The following is a 21077-nucleotide window of genomic DNA, read 5'->3' on the forward strand; positions in this document are numbered from 1 at the left end:
AAATGATAATATTAATGTTCCTGAGAAAAGTTGAAGCTAGTGAAATAACAGTGTGGGGTTTTGTCGTGTGCACAAGTGACGCGACGGGGCAAGTTTTCTGGGAAAGCACTGTATGTGATTTTTTTTCCCAACTGGTGTGAATCACACACACACAAAAAAATACTGTGAAAAACGAATAACATGTGATTTTCTTGTTTTAAAAAAAGACACATGAGTTACTTTGGCATAGGGTTGGATATAAAACCCCACAACCCACACTTTATGTCTGTGTGTGTGTGTGTGTGTGTGTGTATGAGTGTGTGTGTGTTGAGGCATCGTCTAATTTCATATGCAGCATGTCTCATGTGTGTGAGGCGGTAATGTTGACTACTCAGTGATGTCAGAAGCAGCCCTGAAGCTCGTATATATATATTTTGAACGTTCATGTGCTTCACAAGTAGCAGAGGAGCTCAGCGAGTCCAAATAACTTGAGACTTGAGGCTCAGCATCTCTCTCACCTGCCATCGGGACAAACTCGAGACCGATTTCAGGACAATAACCCCAAAGATTTTGAGCAGCGGAAGAAATATCCTCATGGATTGCTAAGGTGACTCTGTGGACTGCCATCTGAATCACTGCAGTGAGTATTTCTCTTATCGTTCACTTTTAATGCAGTGTGTTTGTGATGTTTTGTTTTCTTTTAGTTGGTAGTTACAGCTTTGTCTGTTTCTTATTGCCGAGATGTTTCTCGTTTATAGCTTAAGAAACTTGAAGTTCTCACAGTTTATCTGCTTTATATTATTGAATTACTGAATCAAATAAAACAAGTCATTTACGATCACATAAGGAAGCACTATCTTATATAACTTAACCTTTTTACTTTTCTTGTTTCTAATCTTGTTTAGATTTCAGTTTGGTCTCAGTTGATTTGTTTTGTTAGGAGAAATATAATGCAGTCAATACATTTACCAACAAGTTATTTTAGGATCACATAGAGGTAGCGATAACTTCTTAATATAATGGCACATTTCACTTTTTGCACTGCAAGTTTGGTCTCATTTAAGTTTTAGCTTTCTCTCAGTTGATTTATTTTGTTAGGAGATATAAAAACAGACAGAAACGAGTCAATAGTTACACATTCAGAAGTCATACAGTAAGAATATAGAGCTTTAGAACATAGATTATTCACTCTGTGTAGCGTTTAATGAGAAATGTTTGAGCTCATATTGAGATTTTCTATTTAGTTTATTCCAAAATATTACTGAATAAACCTGTAGTGGATAAACCTATCACATCAGCTAGCAATAAATACTTAATTTAAGTGGACTTTTCACTTTTTGCACAGTTTAATCTGCTTTAAGTTTCAACTTAAAGTGTCATTGTTTGGTTTTGTTTTGTTATGAGAAATAAAAACAGACAGAAATGAGTCAATAGTTACTGTATTGAGCTTTAAATGTGGATCACTGGTGTGGGGTTTAATGAGAAATATTTGAGCTCATATTGAGACTTTCCATGGCAGACTTTTGTATCTTGGCAAATCAAGTCACCTTTATGTATATAGTGCTTTTAACAATGTAAATTGTGTCAAAGCAACTGCACAATATCAAAAAAGTAAAATAGTGTGTCAATAATGTAAAATGAAAAGATTTTAAAAAGATGTTCAGTTAAAGGCATTTCATTATTGACTTCAGTGATGTCATCATCCAGCTCAGTTCAGTGTCTTTGCAATCAGGTCGACTGAGACAATCTGAGACATTGCTGAGATTTCCTCTGCAACTCTTATAAGTGAGATTACGCAGAGGAGAAACATCTGAGAAGCAGGAGACTCACTGCTGTTGAGGAGAAACGATTGAGATATTAAAGAGATTAATTTTTCCACAGATTTCTGATGAAGCACGTCTGGCACATGTGAATCCTAATGAAGTTCAGTGAAAGCTTCTCTCCGTACTGTGCGCCAGTCTATGGCTCGGAAAATATGTTGTTGTTGTGTGTTTGAGATGGGTTGCGATAGAGATGACAGTAAATCAGCGCTGCATTGATCCTCACTGTCTGAGAGCAGATCGGATCAGATCGGATCTTAATGAAGAGCTTCAGATGAAAGTGAAGTCATTTTTGTAGCTCTCTGGATCTTCATGTGCTGGCAGATGTGTTTGTGTCAATGCAACACATTAACAGAATTCAATATGAAGAACCATATCAAGCTTTATAGAAAAGAAAAAATCACAGATGGGATATCCTTAATATTTCAGATGTTTCTCATTAAATTAAATGCAAAACAGATTTGCAGGACTTTTCACATTTGTCCATTTACTAAAGTCTCATGATTCTCAGATGTGCCTCCTCAAGCATCTCACAAGAGATCTCAACAGTGTCTTTGCTCAGGTTTACCATGATTTGACATCAAAAGTCAAATCCATACTCTTCCTCTATATCAATGTATCTATATCTATATCAATATAACCCAGAAAAATATTAAGTCTCCTGAGTTATAAAAATAGCAACCTCTGAGCAATATTAATATATTGAAACGTCAATATATTTTTTTTTACATGACAAAAAATTACATACATTTAATTTTTGATTACTTTTAGACTACTTTTGACTCGGTTTATCACGTTGATTTAAATAGGATAATCTTGTACCATATTGTTATAAAAATTCAAATAGAAAGGAAATATATTCCATTTGTTGTTATTAACGACACATTAAATGTATAAAACCTTTCATTATGTCAAGATTTCCACATGCCAAGGGTTTTTTTACACTTCAGACTTACTGTAATATCATAAAGACTCGTCTGTCATGTGCATCATATTCATATTCAGATCAAGTATCAGAGCAGCGTCTTTCTGGCTTTGAGCTTTAATTCTCTGTAATCTCAAGAAACTAACTCTGCTTATAATTACTACATGAAAAAAAGATGCATTAATGTGACAATAAGAGTTTTCAGTTTGACGTTCTGTCCGTGCGAGTCTGAATCGTAAAGTAAATGGTGTGATATAATACTTTATGACTCCTGGAGAGAACTGAGCGAAGTCCACAGAAAAGCAGCCAAGATGCTTCATGCTGCCGAATGTGACTTTATTCTGGGACGAGGAACAATGGGAGGATATTTTCTGGTTTAACCCATCCCGCGCCAGCTCTCTGAGCCTTTAATGCTTAGTTCAATTGAATTCTGTCATTTACTTGCCCCCAAATTGTTCCAAACCTGTATTCATTCCTTTCATCTACTGAACACAAAAGAAGATATTTTGAAGAATGTAGGTTGACGGTACCCATTGACTTCTATAGTATGAAAAAAGTACCATGGAAGTCAATGGCTACCGTCAACCTATATTCTTCAAAATATCTTTTTTTTGTGTTCTGCAGAAGAAAGTGAGACATACAGGTTTGGAACATAGTAAATATAGACAGAATTTTCATTTTTGGGTGAACTTTCCCTTTAAGACAAGCATCTGTGAGTCATGTGTTGAATTATAATAATGTCATGCACATTAGACCAATTAATTGTTCATAATAAGATGCGTTAAGATTTAGTGAAGACAGATTCTGTGAAGTCTTTAAATGTAAATGTCAATAATCGCCTTATTTCTTGTTTTGGTCCCATACTAGTGTTTAACAGACAATATAGAATAGTCGTTCCAATAAAACGTCCTCGGATTCGTAGAGAGATTAGACGACATGAGAGAGAGAGAGAGGAAAAAAGCAGTAAGATTAAAAGTGAACATTTGTTTTGTGTATGCCGCTCGCTGCCAAAAGCCAGTAATTTTGGATGAATCTAAAACAGCTTTCCTGGCTCTGTCCCCACTTCACGCCTCCTGCCAGGAAAGACTTTTTTCACCTGTTTATATGCAGGTAAAGTATACTCTACAGAGTGCCCCCGAATGAGGTCTTTTTTTCCAACTTAACACGAAACCCTTATATAAGTGTGTGTGTGTGTGTGTGTGTGTGTGTGTGTGTGTGTGTGGACCACAGGGGCTGAAACAGGTAGACAAGACCTGTGTGACTGCATGTAAAGAGCAACTTCTGACATGCCTGTAAAATACGAGAGTCTGCATGCTTTTCCACACTAACCTGTACAAATCAGGTTTACTGCGACACCGGCAGCCAGTGACAGACACACACCTCAACAGACAGTAACTCAGTTGTTGTGTAAATACACAACTTTTATATTGTTCGCTTCAAAGAGTAAACCAGACTGCCTTTAACTAAATGACGTGAGAAGTTTGGTCAAAACCTGTTGCGTTTGCCAGCATTAATAAATACAAACACATTTGTGTTTATTAATGCTGCAGCCTCTTTTTTTTTTGCAAAACACATCTGAAGCAAATCAAAAGCACAGTTAGAAATACCTACATAACGTTTAGTCTGTTTGCATCCTGTAATCTGATGTATTTCTGAGCGAACATCTTTGAGAAATAATAAAAGTAGGGCAGGACTTCATGTCATCTGTTGAGAATTGATTGGCTTGTGGAAAGGGGGCGTGGCTGGAGGGGCGGAGACTGATGACATCGACAAACAAGGAAAGTCCTTTCAGAGGCGGAGCATGTTTGATGATGATTATGAAGACAAACTTTTTATTGTGGACTGATGAATCATTGAGAATGAGGCTATAAAAATGTATTAGGAAAGTAAATAGAGCCGGTTAGGATTTCATGTTGACTTTAAACACAAGTGAACTGAGAATCAGGCAGTGAGTGATGCTCACCATAACAGACAGTCATTTTGTTATTTTGTAAACAGATAGAGCTTTAAATTATTCCACAGATCTTCAGAGAGAAAATCTCCTCACTGCCTTCAGCTGAATGATGTAAGGTGTTCTGTCAAAAACCTGATATGTGTGCAGAAAGCATTCATAAACACATGATGCACTAGGCTTTAAAAAAAACATAATTACATAATAATTAAACATAAAGCAAACAAACATAAGTTGTATTATCGTATAAACGCATGAAGTCTTTTAAAGTCAACATAAAATTTAGTCGTACAGAGACAATTTTTATCATCCTATCTAGTCCTCTTAGATAAAATCACTTCTACATTTTTTGGTTTTGTATCCTATTTCATTGAGAAATATGTTTATTTTACACAAAAATATTTGACTGCAGAATGCATGACTGACCAATGGCAATCCAGCATTCCAGAGAGCCGCATAATAATAAAGAGCTGCAGAGATGATGTATATTTGTAGGTGAAAACTTGGAAACGAGTTGCATTTTAGCACTTCTGTTTCCTTTAATGGGTTTTTTGGTTCAATTCCTGAAATAAGATGAAAGCATTTTCACTTTTCATTCTATGACATAAAATTCATCAGTAATATCCCATTGCATTTTTCTCTGAACGCAAATGTTCTCTAAACATTTAAAACAACCAGTTTTTAAAAGTTTTAAAAAGTGTTTTTCTTAGTAATATATTCCATTCTGTTCAAACATTATTGGAATGTTTGAATGTCCTCTGAACATTCCAAAATTAGTAGTTACATTTAAAAAACGTTACACACACTAAAACGTTTCAGAAAAAAGTTTTCCATGAACAATGTATAAATAATGTTTTATGCTAACATTATTAAAGACAGGATAACGTTACCGAAAAAACGTTTAATGACTTTAAGAGAACGTTCTGAGAACATTCCCTGTTAGCTTGGAAATTAATTTGCTTACTAGTCCCATTCACATTTTCATTAACTGCATCCCAAATGGCGCACTATACACTATGCACTCTTACACTATGTACTTATGCATTATGTACTCAACCATGTAGTGTATGAATTCTATATGGTTATTTTGTTATTAATAATCGGAGTCTGTTAGCCCCTCCCACTTCGTGACGTAATTAAAGCTGCAACAGTTGGGTGCATGAAGTGTCCAACATTCCACACTTCATTTTTTCGGATATTTAAAGGGGTCATCAGATGCTAAATTCACTTTTCAAGTTGTTTGGACGTAAATGTGTGTTGGAAGTGTGTGTACACATCCATCCTATAATGATAAAAATCCACCCAGTGTTTTAATCCCTATTTTAAAATCCTCTCTCTCAAATCAGGCTGTTCTGAGGTTCCTGTCAGAATGATGTAGTTCTGCACAGGCCCCTCCCACGAGAGTTGATTGACAAGCCGTCTTACCTTAGACCCGCCCTGAGTGAGCTGAGAGCTGTCCGCCTCCAGTGCAGGGGAAGACAAGATGTCTACGATTAAGCAATTGAGGTGTTTTGTTGTCGGATGTAATAATGAATATAGCAGTCGTCGTTTACTCCCGACATCTGAGCCGCTGAAGATACAGAGGATTAACGTTACTTTTGCTATGTGAATGCGCCGATCCCAATCTGCCTAAATGCGTCTGTTTACGCAAATCATTCATGATACAGCCTCAGCTACAGAAGAAGTGAGTATAAGGGTTTTTATGAATCTTTGCAAATTGCCTTTCCTAATAATGTGCTTGTTAGCCAGTTTCGCAGCTGAAGTTTACAGTCTGCTGGTCACCCACGGAAGAGAGGGGCGGGGTCAGCAGAGCTCATTAGCATTTAAAGCAACATGGACTATAATGGCTTGATGAAGACAGGGTAAAGAAGGTGTTTTTACACTACCATTGAGACATTTTAACCAAAGTATGTTATAGACTTTTCATTAAGACCCTAAAGAATCATATCAACCTGTGGAAAATGGCATCCGATGACCTTTTAAGTGCATCATCCGGGAATTTAAAGTGCACTTTTTCTTTTTGGAGTTTTGAACACACTATTTGCACTATTTATACTACAAAATAGTGCATAAGTACATGTTTTGGAACGCACCTAACTATTCCAAACTATTCCAACTTTCAGATAAAGACTGAAAGTGTTGACGAAGCTTAATGCTGGTGGCGATGAAGTCATGTGAGTCCTACATTTAACTCTTTACTTCTGCCGATTGTATTTGGGCTTCAAAATACATAAAGCCAATGGAAAATCCAATTGGGAATTTTTAGTTGTTCCGAGCTTGCCTATGAAAATACGTCATCACTGCAGCACTCTGTTTGTTGAATCGATGGTTCATTAGCAAGAGGATATGATAATTGTGTTTGATTGAATTAATGAGATAATGAGGAACAGAGAGAGACAGAAGAGACGAGAAGAGGCTCGTTCTGGATGAGTAACACGCTGAACACATCAGCTGGGAGGAATTCCTTGGATTCTCTGCGTGAGTCTGTGGGCGGGACGAACACTAATGTAAAAGACAGCTGTGAAAATCAATTAATCTGCAGAGAAGCCGTAATGAGTCACCCTTCTGGGAAAGAGCACGTCCGATGAGTGCAGATGTGACAGGCGGATGGACCTTTCATTTAACACCTGAAAACGGCTAATTAATTCAGAGTGATATTAATAAATACAGACCTCTTTTAACCATTATCCCAAAAGTAATCATTTGCATTCATCTACTCACACTCTTAAAAATAAAGGTGCTTCAAAAGGTTAATCACAGCGATGCCATAGAAGAACCATTTTTGGTTCCACAAAGAACCATTCAGTCAAAGAACCATCTCTTTCTTAGCTTTTTATAATCTGAAGAACATTCTTTCACCGCAAAGATTTAAACTGCTGATTTTGTCTGGCCAGAGGAGAATGGCACTATTTCGACAAACTATTTCCCGTCTAAATACTGTAAAGCTGATAGAAAGCCACCCAGCTCTATATCAAGCCGATGTGAAGCTGCTTTGACACAATTTGCATTGTTAAAAGCGCTCTACAAATAATATTGACTTGACAAAGAACACATAAAGGTTCTTCAGATGTTAAAGGTTTTTTATGCACCCATTTAGACGAAAGGGTTCTTCTATGGCATTTTGAAGCACGTTTATTTGTAAGAGTGCACCCTCGTGTCATTCGAAGCCCATTTGGTAAAAAATGAATGAAAAAATGATCACAATTTGGGATAGATGTGAACGAACCAATGGCGTTAACCTGACGTGATCCGTCTTGATATGCTTGATAAGTTTGAGAATCAGTGTTATTTTATTTGTTAATATTTTTTATTAGATATTATTCTTATATTTTTGTGTTTTGGCTTTAATTTTAGTTAAAGTTTTAGTAATTTTGTTGTGAATCTGTCATTTTTAGTTGTTTATATGTTTTTGTTTACATGTCTATAAAACATTTATTCATTCTTATTTATATATTTAGTTAGTTTAGTACTTTAACATAAATTAAACAAAATGAGACAAGTTGCCTTAATAAAGTTAATAATTAAAATAAGTTTTTAATTATATTATATATATATATTTATTTTTGCTTTTTATTTTAAAACTTTTTATTATTTAATTTATTTATTTATTATTTCATATAATGATTTTTTTAATGGTTTTAGTTTAATTTTAGTTAAAATAGGACATTTGACAGTGTAAAATATACTGTTGGAGGAAGTCCATATTCATACTGTATTTATGACTGTTATTAAACTTATGGAAAATATCCCAATCCTGCAGCAGAACTCAATGCTCCTGGATTATTGCTGCTTCTTAATGAGCTTCTCATATTAGACGTTACTAATTAAACTAGGAAGAGAGAATAACAGTAAATGGTTGATGTTAGCCATTGACTTCCAGAAGAAGATCTTCCTATGTGTTCGACAGAAGATAGAAACTCATACAGGTTTGACATTTTTATTTTTGGCTGAATTCTCGCTTTAAGTGTGGTGGTCTTCCTGAGCTAACCTGGAAAATTCCTGTGAAGAAGTCACTGAAGGAGTCGAGACGTTCATGTGTTTCTGATCTGGGCTGCCGGGGGCCGAAACATGCACCGTCACACATATAAATTTTATAAAAAATGGAAAGTTGCATGCAAAAAGGAATGTGCTGTTCCAGAAATCTTCTGAGTGACAGGTGCTCACGGCCGGCCAAAGCAAAAGATCAGGGAGTGCGGAAAATGTCTTTGCTTACGTGTTTCTGAAATCTGGCACCGAAAGGCCAACAATAGCCTTCAGTCAGTGTTCAAAACACACACACACACACACCTGCACCAGATGTCAAACTACATCACCTGAGGAGGTTTACAGCACACATGACTTCCTGCTAACACAAAATGTCAGCTAACTGACTCTCAAAAGAAAAGCACAAAGGAGATCACAAACCTAGACGATAAAGTTATTGCTCAGAGTAACTGCTTATCAGTAGACTCGTTTAATATTGTTTTAAGAGTGGAAAAAAAAACTTTTAGTGTAGGATTCCTTTGAAACAATTTTCACTCAGAAATTGCTAGTAAATTTCCCCAATAACACTGAACATGATATTTTGCCATTTGTAAGACTGAAAAATTATTTTCTTGTAAAACATACTCCAACAATATTCATTTTATTTACAACATAAAAAATATTTTTTGTAGTTATAAAAGTGGCAGTGACTGATGGTTATAGACTGGGTTTGTTATCATTATTAGAGCTATTATATCATTGCATTCATTTAATTTGAATATAATGCAATAGGAAAAGTGTTACGTGTATTATTTCATACTATACTATTGCTTATAATTAACAATTTCTTCTCACCAAGAGAGCATTTTTTAATCAAAAATACAGTAAAATTGTGAAAAATTATTCCAATTTAAAATAACTGTTTTCTACGTGAAAATATTGTAAAATGTAATTTATTCCTCTGATCAAAGTTGAATTTTCAGCATCATTACTCCAGCCTTCATTGCAGCATGATCCTTCAGAAATATAATAATTCTAATATAATATCAACCGAAAAGTCGTTTGAGATTTGAAACATCTATGAAGTTAAACATATTTTAAGAATAACATACGTAAAACTTTTTTGATTTTATGCTGATTTAAAAATAATTGCCCCTTGCTTTGATTGACTGAAGTATGTGCATGTGATTTGGATAATTTATTCACTTTTTAGAACTTTTTAATCAGAGAAAACGGCCTGGATTTCTCCAGAAAGCTTCTTTGCTGCCACTGTTTTGCCACATCTGTCTCTCTCTCTCTCATGTAAACAGAAGAGTTGACTCCTTATATACGGGCAGAGTCTTTGTTAGGACTCCCAGCCGTCACCTCCCCTCTCCTCCCACTTGCTGTTTTACCTCTCCTCCCTCTCTCTCTCTCTCAACCTGCATAGACAGTTCTGAAAGTTTCCCATCACAGTGCTGGTGGGTTCATCTGACTCCTCTATAACAGAGCAGAGTCAGTCAGTGTGGGACAGACCACCTGGAAAACACCCACTCGTTCACCTCACGCTGGATTCCCGTTTGCTCACTTCAGACAAGATCATCTCAGAGAAACTGAGGGACGTAATGCTGAAGGACGCGTTCACCTGGACCGACCGCAGCGCTCATTGATTTGTTTGTTTGTGTTTGATCGCAGCCTGGAAACTTTGAGGAGACTCGCGCTCTGTCTGACAGGACAGAAGAGACGGAGACACAGGCATCATTGTGAGTACGTTTCTCTCCTGTTGCTCATCATGGGCTTTTGTTGTGGCTCAGAGGACTTGCTGGAATTCATCTTTTCTCTCCAACATGTTGAACTGGTTTAAGTTAAAGCTGCCGTCTCTTCTTCAGCATGGGGTGGGAGAAAATACTCCTCATGTAGACTCTTACAAATAAAGCTTCTTGATTGGCATTGATAGGTCCATGAAGAACATTCGTGGAGCATTGCACAAAATGTGAAAAAAAAAAGGATATTAAAATTAATTTTAAAAATGGTTTTTAGACCCTCTGGTGCTGTTTGGTCATTTTATGTTTTGGGGTTTTTTTTAAAGATTTTTTTTTTAATTGTTTGGAATCTTGTTTTTTGGCATTTGTTATGTGAACAAGCGTACAAAAGTCATATAGATGATTCGAAAAAGGTTAAATGGTCCTGAAAAAAGTCAAAAAATCTAGTGGAGTCGTTTGGTACTGCGCCCAAACTAAATCTCACTAAAAGCTCATTTTTTGAGATATCAATTTTAAATGTGGAACACAGCTTGTTTAGATTCATGGCTTTGATTTTCTCACAATTTTGGGAAATAAATAGTTCATATTCATTTTGAAAATAGTACTTTTGCGCAATTTTAATAATGAACTACTATAACTTTTTTCCACAATTTTTTCCCCTTAGCAATAATCTGCCAAGTGTCTTCATTAAAAAGAGATCAAACGTAAGTCTGCTCCAAAGCATTCAAGATTTACGACTATTTAAGTTGGAACTTTAATTTTCAGGTCTCTGATCAAAAAGTGGTTAACAGGTGATAAAGAAACTATCATTTTTGACCGCCATGTGAGGAGCACCAGAGGGTTAAGGTTCACTGAAAGGTTCTTTAGGGAACCAGAAATGGTTCTTCTGTAACAGAAACCTTCATTTCTAAGAGTGTATTTAAAGACTGCACTGTATGATTGAACAAATTCACCTACATCATCACAAGAATGAGTTAAATGACACTTTAGAGAAGTGAACAGAACATGCACACTTTAGATGAGCTGATCTTCATGTGTGTAATGTGTGTGTGTGTTTGCTCAGGTCCAGTGAGGATGAGGATGTTGTGCTCTAGACGGGTTCTGCAGCAGTGGTTCTTTGCTCTCTTCTTATTGTGTTCTCCTGTTCCGCACCACGGCAGGCCCGTCGATGCCCTCAGCAGCCGAATGTAAGTGTCTGTGCTGATTTTTGGGGCTTAACCACCAAACTGTTTTGCTAAAACATAAATGTTACTGTTGCTCTTAGAGTTGGTGATTTGAACAAACCTCTGAGTGTTAAACTTAAGAATGCAGTTCATCTGCTCTGTTCGTGCAATAGACATGTGTCTTTTTGAAGAGAAGTCAAGTCACTTTAACTTATATGGTATTTTATATAATACAGACTGTTTTAAAGCAGCTTCGCAGTAATACGCAGGAAAACAACAGTGGCAATGTTGCAAAATCAATCAGTTATGAAACAAATTAAATTTCTAAGACAATAGCGTCATTGTTCAACAACTTTAGTTCAATGTTGATTCAGTTTAGTTCAATAATGTTGTAAAATTAATCAATTATGAAACAAATTCAATTTCTAAGACAATAATGTCATTATTCAACAACTTTAGTTCAATGTTGATTCAGTTTAGTTCAATAATGTTGTAAAATTAATCAATTATGAAACAAATTCAATTCTGCTATAAAGCTGCTCTACAGAAGACAAGAGTGTCATTATTCAACACAATTCAGTTCAAAAACACTGTCAATGTTGCAGAATTTGTCAGTTATGAAACAAATTCAATTTCCAAAGACAATAGTGTCATTATTCAGCACAGTTTATTTCGATACCAATTCAATTAAGTTCAGTGTCAATGTAGTAAAATATATCACTTATAAAACATTAAATTCTGCTATAGGTAAAGCAGCTCTACAAAAGTCATAATTCAGCTCAATTCAGTCCAGCATTGATACAGTTCAGTTAAAAAAACTGTGTCAATGTTGTAAAATTAATCAATTATAAAACTAATTCAATTCTAGAGCACAACAGTACCGTTATTCAATTCAGTATTGTTGATGTTAATTCAATTCTGTTCAATAACAGTGCCATCGTTGTAAAATTCACCAATTATTAAACAAATAAAATTTCAGAATTTCATTATTCAATTCATTTTAGTTCAAAGTTGATTCAGTTCACTTCAATGTTTAGTAATAGTGCTGATTTTTGCCTGGCGGATGATGAAGTGGGTAAAAATGTACCTGAATTAGTTATCCAAGCTTATCTAGAGACCGGATTCTCACAGGATGGACTCTTTTCATGCCAAACTAGAAACGACCGGCTGTTGCATTGCATGTGTGCATGTTCTGAAGTGAATGTATAAATCTAGTGATTGTTGCTGTGTGTGTGGCGTTTGGCTGTAACGCGCTGGAAAATGCTCAGGTTTGTCGATCGTGCTGGGAGGTGTTTTGATAGTCTGCGCCCACCTGCGTGTTTGCTCAGGGGTTGAGGGCGAGCGGGACGCGGGGCTCTAGGGAAGCCGCCCAGACGCTCTGCGGGCCACCTGCTGCATGCACAGAGATGCTTTTGTGACAGACGCTGTCCTCTGATAGCGAGAGCGAGAGAGAGATTGCTGATGCAAAGTTCGGCGGCAGCCCAAGTCAAACGGGCCTCTCCCACTGGAGTATATTATGCCGAGCCGAGCAAACGCGCTTTTATGTCCTGTGAACCCCTCAGCAGGGCCCAGAATGCAAAACATGCTTCCACGGAGCTTTGGAAAGCCGCGCTACCCCCGCTGTCTGCGATCCGCCTGCCAGGACCTCCCTAACTTCATATCGGCTTTTAATGATGTGAGCGTGTGGGTTTGTGAGACATCATTCGCCCGTCGTCTGCTGGTTGTTGTTCAGCTTGTGCCAGAGACACACACACTTTGCTTTTGATCCTCTAATGCAATGACTGTGACGTTTTGTGCATGCTTGGGTGGGTTTACTTTAGAAACATTAGCTTTATACACATAAAAAATAAAAAAATAAAAAAATAAAAGTTTTAATAATGTAATGCAAATACAGTGTCCCTGCATCAGATAATGAATGAATTAAAATGCAAATCCAAAACGCTTTTATTTGGAGTTAAATTAGTTGCTTTATATAAATGCAATAAACACTTTTAGTCCTCTAGGGTGATTTGAGACACTAATGCAATGACTGTGACGTTTTTATGCACATTATAGCATGTTTTTATGGGTTTCCTTCAGAAACATTTGCTATATGCACGTAAAAAGAAAAAGAAAGTAAATCATGTTTGTAATGTCACTTATTTAAATGTGCATAAAAGCATTAGGTAAATGAATGAATGAAAATTCAAATATAAATACAAAAAGCTTTTATTTGTAGAGCTAAATTAGTTGCTTTATATAAATGCAGCATGCACTTTGGTTTTGATCCTCTAGGGTGATTTGAGAAACTAATGCAATGACTGTGATGTTTTGTGCACATTATAGCATGTTTTTGTGGATTTACATTAGAAATGGTTGCTTTTTGCACATAAAGATACTCAAAAAGAAAGCAAATAATGCTTTATATAGTGCAATATAAGTCTATTGTTTGTCTTTATTTAGTTATCTAGGTAAATGTATTTATAGTAAGTTGTTTTTAATAGGGAGATTTTAAAGGTCTGGAAAACAGCGGCCACACACCAGTTAATAGATGATGAATTAGCTATTATTCTAAAATAGCTAATATAAAACTATTATTCACTTCATTTGACCGTTGCTGTGTAAAATGAGATGAAGTGTGTGATTGCTACTGTAATTCGTCAAAAATACTCCTTTTTTCCAGCAGGTTTAAACACATGATGATTACTGATCAGTAAGCAAGTAAATGTCAATGAGTTAGTGAGCGTAACAGGTTTAGGCCTTAAGTTCGGTGCGATTTGATGATGTTTTGGCTTGTCGCTCTGATGAGCTGCGCTTTGTTCGAAGGGCAAAGTATCGCATAAATCCAGCCGGTGGCCAAACAACACAAGTTCCTCTTTCAGCAGCGCTCACTTTAGCGCTTTTATCGCCGTGATCTCACGGCACATCAGAAAGGGCGTTCACCCTTTATAACTAGCTAATGCTGACAAGTCCATCTGCCGTCCAGGACAATGCCTCCTACTGGAGTTTGACTTGAACCCGAGCCAGCGGCGCCTGCGAAGATGAAACGCACAGAGCCGGAGATCTTTCAGACCGCATGCATGGCGGATGAGGGTGAAAGCAGGTCTCGCTCTCTCTCTTTTGGCCTGTTTTTTTAATTAAAGCAGCACAAAGCAGCAATTATCTTCAGGTATGCTAAAAAGGAACAGCTGGAAAGATGCCATGCTAAGAGTTTTCTCTCCCGCTCGCTTTAGTGCTCCTCGTGTAGTGTTTAAAGTCAACTAAAACGAGTACAAGCACAAACAAAAGAGCTTTTGAACACTTACGAAACCTGTTTGAATCAGTCTCTAGAGGATGAAAAAAAACAATACTTACAGAAACCTCAAATCATGTTCACCAGTCCACCTTTATTGAGCGATATAGAAAGATGGATGGATGATAGATGATGGATGGACAAGCGGGTGATAGATAGATAGATAGATAGATAGATAGATAGATAGATAGATAGATAGATAGATAGATAGATAGATAGATAGATAGATAGATAGATAGATAGATAGATAGATAGATAGATAGATAGATAGATAGATAGATAGATACAGTTGGGCAAAAAAGTATTTAGTCAGCCACCAATTGTGCAAGTTCTCCCACTTAAACAGATGAGAGAGGCCTGTAATTTTCATCATAGGTACACTTCAACTATGAGAGACAGAATGGGGGGAAAGAATCCAGGAAATCACATTGTAGGATTTTTAATGAATTAATTGGTAAATTCCTCGGTAAAATAATATTTGGTCACCTACAAACAAGCAAGATTTCTGGCTCTCACAGACCTGTAACTTCTTCTTTAAGAGGCTCCTCTGTCCTCCACTCGTTACCTGTATTAATGGCACCTGTTTGAACTCGTTATCAGTATAAAAGACACCTGTCCACAACCTCAAACAGTCACACTCCAAACTCCACTATGGCCAAGACCAAAGAGCTGTCGAAGGACACCAGAAACACAATTGTAGACCTGCACCAGGCTGGGAAGACTGAATCTGCAATAGGCAAGCAGCTTGGTGTGAAGAAATCAACTGTGGGAGCAATTATTAGAAAATGGAAGACATACAAGACCACTGATAATCTCCCTCGATCTGGGGCTCCACACAAGATCTCACCCCGTGGGGTCAAAATGATCACAAGAACGGTGAGCAAGAATCCCAGAACCACACGGGGGGGACCTAGTGAATGACCTGCAGAGAGCTGGGACCAAAGTAACAAAGGCTACCATCAGTAACACACTACGCCACCAGGGACTCAAATCCTGCAGTGCCAGACGTGTCCCCCTGCTTAAGCCAGTACATGTCCGGCCCGTCTGAAGTTTGCTAGAGAGCATTTGGATGATCCAGAAGAGGATTGGGAGAATGTCATATGGTCAGATGAAACCAAAATAGAACTTTTTGGTAAAAACTCAACTCGTCGTGTTTGGAGGAGAAAGAATGCTGAGTTGCATCCAAAGAACACCATACCTACTGTGAAGCATGGGTGTGCAAACATCATGCTTTGGGGCTGTTTTTCTGCAAAGGGACCAGGACGACTGATCCGTGTAAAGGAAAGAATGAATGGCCATGTATCATGAGATTCTGAGTGAAAACCTCCTTCCATCAGCAAGGGCATTGAAGATGAAACGTGGCTGGGTCTTTCAGCATGACAATGATCCCAACACACGGCCCGGGCAACGAAGGAGTGGCTTCGTAAGAAGCATTTCAAGGTCCTGGAGTGGCCTAGCCAGTCTCCAGATCTCAACCCCATAGAAGATCTTTGGAGGGAGTTGAAAGTCCGTGTTGCCCAGCGACAGCCCCAAAACATCACTGCTCTAGAGGAGATCTGCATGGAGGAATGGGCCAAAATACCAGCAACAGTGTGTGAAAACCTTGTGAAGACTTACAGAAAACGTTTGACCTCTGTCATTGCCAACAAAGGGTATATAACAAAGTATTGAGATCAACTTTTGTTATTGACCAAATACTTATTTTCCACCATAATTTGCAAATAAATTCTTTAAAAATCAATGTGATTTCCTGGATTCTTCCCCCATTCTGTCTCTCATAGTTGAAGTGTACCTATGATGAAAATTACAGGCCTCTCTCATCTTTTTAAGTGGGAGAACTTGCACAATTGATGGCTGACTAAATACTTTTTTGCCCAACTGTAGATGGAAGATGATAGATGAATGGACAATCGGTTGATGGATGGATGGATGGATGGATGGATAGATGGATTTATAGAGTGTGAGTGTCTGTCCCGAGCCAAGTTTTTCCTTGTTGTCTGCAGAAGCTCAGAATCTGGCGTTTGGGCTTTCATGGGAAAGGTTTGCTCTCTCAGGACGTTCTTCGCTCATAAATCTGTCCCAGTACATTAAGAAAATAATAAGAGGTGACAGAGAAGAGGAGAACACAAGCTGCCAGGAGGCATAGTGTTATTTAGGAGCCACCGGAGAGGAATAAAGCCACTTTCCATAGAAAGGAAAACTCATCGTTCCACGGCCTGGCAAGCCATGATCTCACAGATCGGTTTAACCAGCCAGGAAACAAGGGCTGTTTGTGGGCGGCGGGTTCAGATGCACCAGAAGAGGAAGAACAGAGCGTCATTTACCTGTTTGAACAGACACACAATCACCTGAGCTTCAGTCTGGAGATGCAGGTGATGGAGGTCGATTTCTGCCAGGAGACGCATGGAAATGCACTTTTGGTCATTTTTATTCATGCTCCTAGAAATCAAGGCTGCAACTAAAAACTATACTGTTAATCAATCAATCTGCCAATAATCAAAAGGGCCATTTTATTTGTAGCAAGACAGATTCATTAGCTGCCATAGGTAAATAACTAGAGGAATAACAAAGTTTAGTAAACAGTAAAACTATTTTTATTTATAATTATATATATTTGAAGTAAAATAATATATAAAGTAAAATAATAGTAACATATACCAGTTTGTGATACGATATAATTCAGCACAATGTATGGTAAAAAAAGGAAGTGGATATATATAATCAAAACAATTAAAATATATATTTTTTTAATTATATATAGATATATTTGTAACCCTGGAGCACAAAAGCAGTCTTAAGTCGCTGGGGTATATTTATAGCAATAGCCAACAATACATTGTATGGGTCAAAATGATTGATTTTTCTTTTATGACAAACATCATTAGGATATTAAGTAAAGATCATGTTCCATGAAGATATTTAGTAAATTTCCTACCATAAATATATAAAAACTTAATTTTTGATTAGTAATATGCATTGCTAAGAACTTCATTTGAACAACTTTAAAGGAGATTTTCTCAATATTTAGATTTTTTTGCTCCCTCAGATTCCAGATTTTCTAATAGTTGTATCTCAGCCAAATATTGTCCTATCATAACAAACCATACATCAATGGAAAGATTATTTATTCAGCTTTCAGATGATGTATAAACCTCAATTTAGAAAAATTGACCCTTATGACTGCTTCTTTGCTCCAGGGTCACATATATATATATATATATTACTAAATAATTTTATGTTCATTTATATGTATATTGTGTCACATTAAAAATAATGTGGATAAATACAAATGGAATATGATGAGATAACATGATTTCTTTAAAATAGCTTTATAACTACTGTTAAAAAAAAAATGTGTGCAGATCAAATGAAATAATAATATTTTTTATTGTCTTTCATGATCAGTGTTTTGATTAGTTATTGCAGCCCTAGTCATCATTCCAGAGTGAGCACAGATGAATGACATGTGTTCACTGATTTGCATTGTCCTGATGTGACCAGGCTTTGATGCCCTCTGCCGCCCACTTGTGTTCACGCCGTTAGAACCCGAGCGACTGCTGGATATTTTCAAACAGCACTGACTTATGCTTTACTTTGGCACACGGTAGCAGAGACCTCTGCATGATTTAAGCCGCGACACAATGGCACCATTAATTAGAGAGCTTAAGATGCCTGTTTCATCAGCTCAACCTGTGATTATTGGCTGTTGCTGCTCTCGGATCGTACTATGTTTAAAAGTGGAGAAGGAGCTTCACATGTGCAGTCCTGCTGGTTTGTTTGGGTTTGATGCAGGATCTCGAAGCGGAGGCCCGGGTCGGATCGGATGTGGGCCAGACCTTCTCAAACCCCTGGATTTAACTAAAAACACATTGAATAGGGGCCACGGTACAGTGACGCTCACTGATCACAGACTGGATTTGGGTTAAAGGCACTGTGTGTGTGTGTGTAGAGCTAATACGTTTGCAGCAAACAGAATGAATTATAGAAGAGACACACACATTGATCTGTGACACTGAGGCAACTGTGATTTACACACATTCATAGCAACCACAGTCAGTCAGTGACGCTGAGGTCACGGGGTCAAACGCTATGAACACATGTGTTGAGTTCACTACAAGCCTGACTGCAACAAATCACTTTATTATTATGGTCCTGATCAGTTTACAGTAAAAAGAGATAAAAAATACTTAAAAATATAAATTATAAAACAAAATTTTACAAGATATTAAGAACTGATTCGGGAGAATATATCTTGTATATAAATGTATTTTTACTGTCAAATTATTATTTTTTAATTGTTAGGCACTAAATCTTATACCTAAAAGAATAATGAAACACAATTTGCCATTTTTAATTTGAAAAATACACTTATATGCAATATGTGTGTGTGTATATATATTCTGGATTATTATATTTGTATAATTTATTATATTTCTCACTTTATTTATTATATTTTATTCTATTGTTTATTTACTTTTTAAGTCAACTGAAATTTATTTTATGTATTTTATTTTTATATTTTATAATATTATATAATTATTTATTTTTATTTTTTTATATATTTTACTATAATTATTATTTAATTATTACTTTTTATATATAATTTTTTAAGTGAACTGGAATTTATTTTGATTAATATGTATATATATATATATATATATATATATATATATATATATATATATATATATATATATAATTTTTTTTTTTATTATTATTATTTTTCATTTAATTTATTTTTTAAGTGATCTGGAATTTAATGTTATTATTCTATATTCTATATTATTATTTGCTTGTTTGTTAGTTTTGCTGATGTTATTTTGTTTATTGCATTTGGCAGGTTGTTTATTTTGTGGGAAAAAACTGTTACAGTTTGCAACCCATTTTACTTCTATAATCTGACAAATTTCTGAGTGAAACAGGATTTTTATTTAATTGGGAATTGATTGGATTGAGAAAAGTGGGCATTGCAATCAGCCAGAAAGCAAAGCTGTTTTTATTGCAAAGACTGATGTTTATATTTGAATGGAGCAGGGTTTTTGAGTCAAATGCAATTCTGAACCCGGTTGTTTGTCTGTTTCAGGAGGCGTTCAGTGACTCACGCTCAGCTGATGCACGATAAGGGCCGGACGCTGCAGGACTACAAGAGGCGCATGTGGCTGCAGGAGCTGATGCATGAAGTTCACACGGCCGAGATCCGGGACGTCCCACAGCTCAGAGGAGGCACGGTCAGCAGCGGAGGGGGCGGCGGCCTCACGGCTGCCGTGCCGATGGGAGTGGGCGTGTCCATAGGAACGGGAACCGCCCACCCCAAACCCGCCGGAGGCACCAAGAACCTGCCAATCATCTTCCGTCTGGAGGACGAGGAGGGAACCAACCTCCCGCAGGAGACCAACAAGTCCCAGACGTACAAGGAGAGCACGCTGAAGGCCATCGGCAAGAGGAAGAAGAAAGGCCGCGTGGGGAAGAGGAGGGAGGGGGAGAAGAGGAAGAGGAGGGCCCGATCGCTGCAGGAGCTCGCCAGCACTTTCCACCCTGAACGGCGGCCGTTTGCAGACCAGCACTAAAACACTGTCAGTCTTTGACAACGGTAAATCCTTACAAACTACTCATCATCAAAATACTAACAAAACTATGCTAGCATTTAGAAAGTTATCACATTGAACTAAATGCAGAATCTCTCTCAAAACTCTTTTTAGGGTAGAATTTATCTGATTATTTTGTAATGGTTTCATATTGGATTTTGTCATTTGATATATTTTTATTTTATTCCAGTATGTCCTTTGAGATAATATGTGACCCTGCAGCACAAAAGCAGTCATCAGTAACACAGGAATATTTGTAGCAATAGCCAACAATACACTGTATGGGTCAAAATTATACATTTCTCTTTTATGACAAAAATAATTAGGATATTAAGATCATGTTCCATGAAGATATTTAGTAAATTTCCTACCATAAATATATTAAAACTTAATTTTTGATTAGTAATATGCATTGCTAAGAACTTCATTTGAACCACTTTAAAGGCAATTTTCTTAATATTTTGAATATTTTGAAAAATTGACCCTTATGACTGGTTTTGTGCTCCAGGGTCACATATAGAAAATAAAGTTTATTATTACATTAAAACATATACATTTACATGAAATACATCTAATAAAACAAGGTTTTTATAGTTAAAAATATATATTAAAAAACAATAATAAATAAAATGTTGTTTTATTTCAACTATTTTCTCAGTATTGTTTTGTTAAAGTTGA

At 36.7% G+C, this 21077-nt stretch overlaps 1 protein-coding gene across 1 annotated transcript; it reads left to right on the forward strand.

The window, feature by feature from the left end:
* The first annotated feature begins 10091 nt into the window (after positions 1-10091).
* On the forward strand, positions 10092-20404 carry pthlha (parathyroid hormone-like hormone a). Its single transcript, XM_079398675.1, has 3 exons — positions 10092-10380; positions 11444-11567; positions 19898-20404. Exons 2-3 carry the CDS (start codon positions 11455-11457, stop codon positions 20379-20381), a joined length of 597 nt encoding a protein of 198 aa, XP_079254801.1. The 5' UTR covers positions 10092-10380; positions 11444-11454; the 3' UTR covers positions 20382-20404.
* Positions 20405-21077: the final 673 nt, after the last annotated feature.

The sequence above is a fragment of the Barbus barbus genome, assembly GCF_936440315.1.
Source record: "Barbus barbus genome assembly, chromosome: 39".
Taxonomy (NCBI): Eukaryota; Metazoa; Chordata; class Actinopteri; order Cypriniformes; family Cyprinidae; genus Barbus; species Barbus barbus.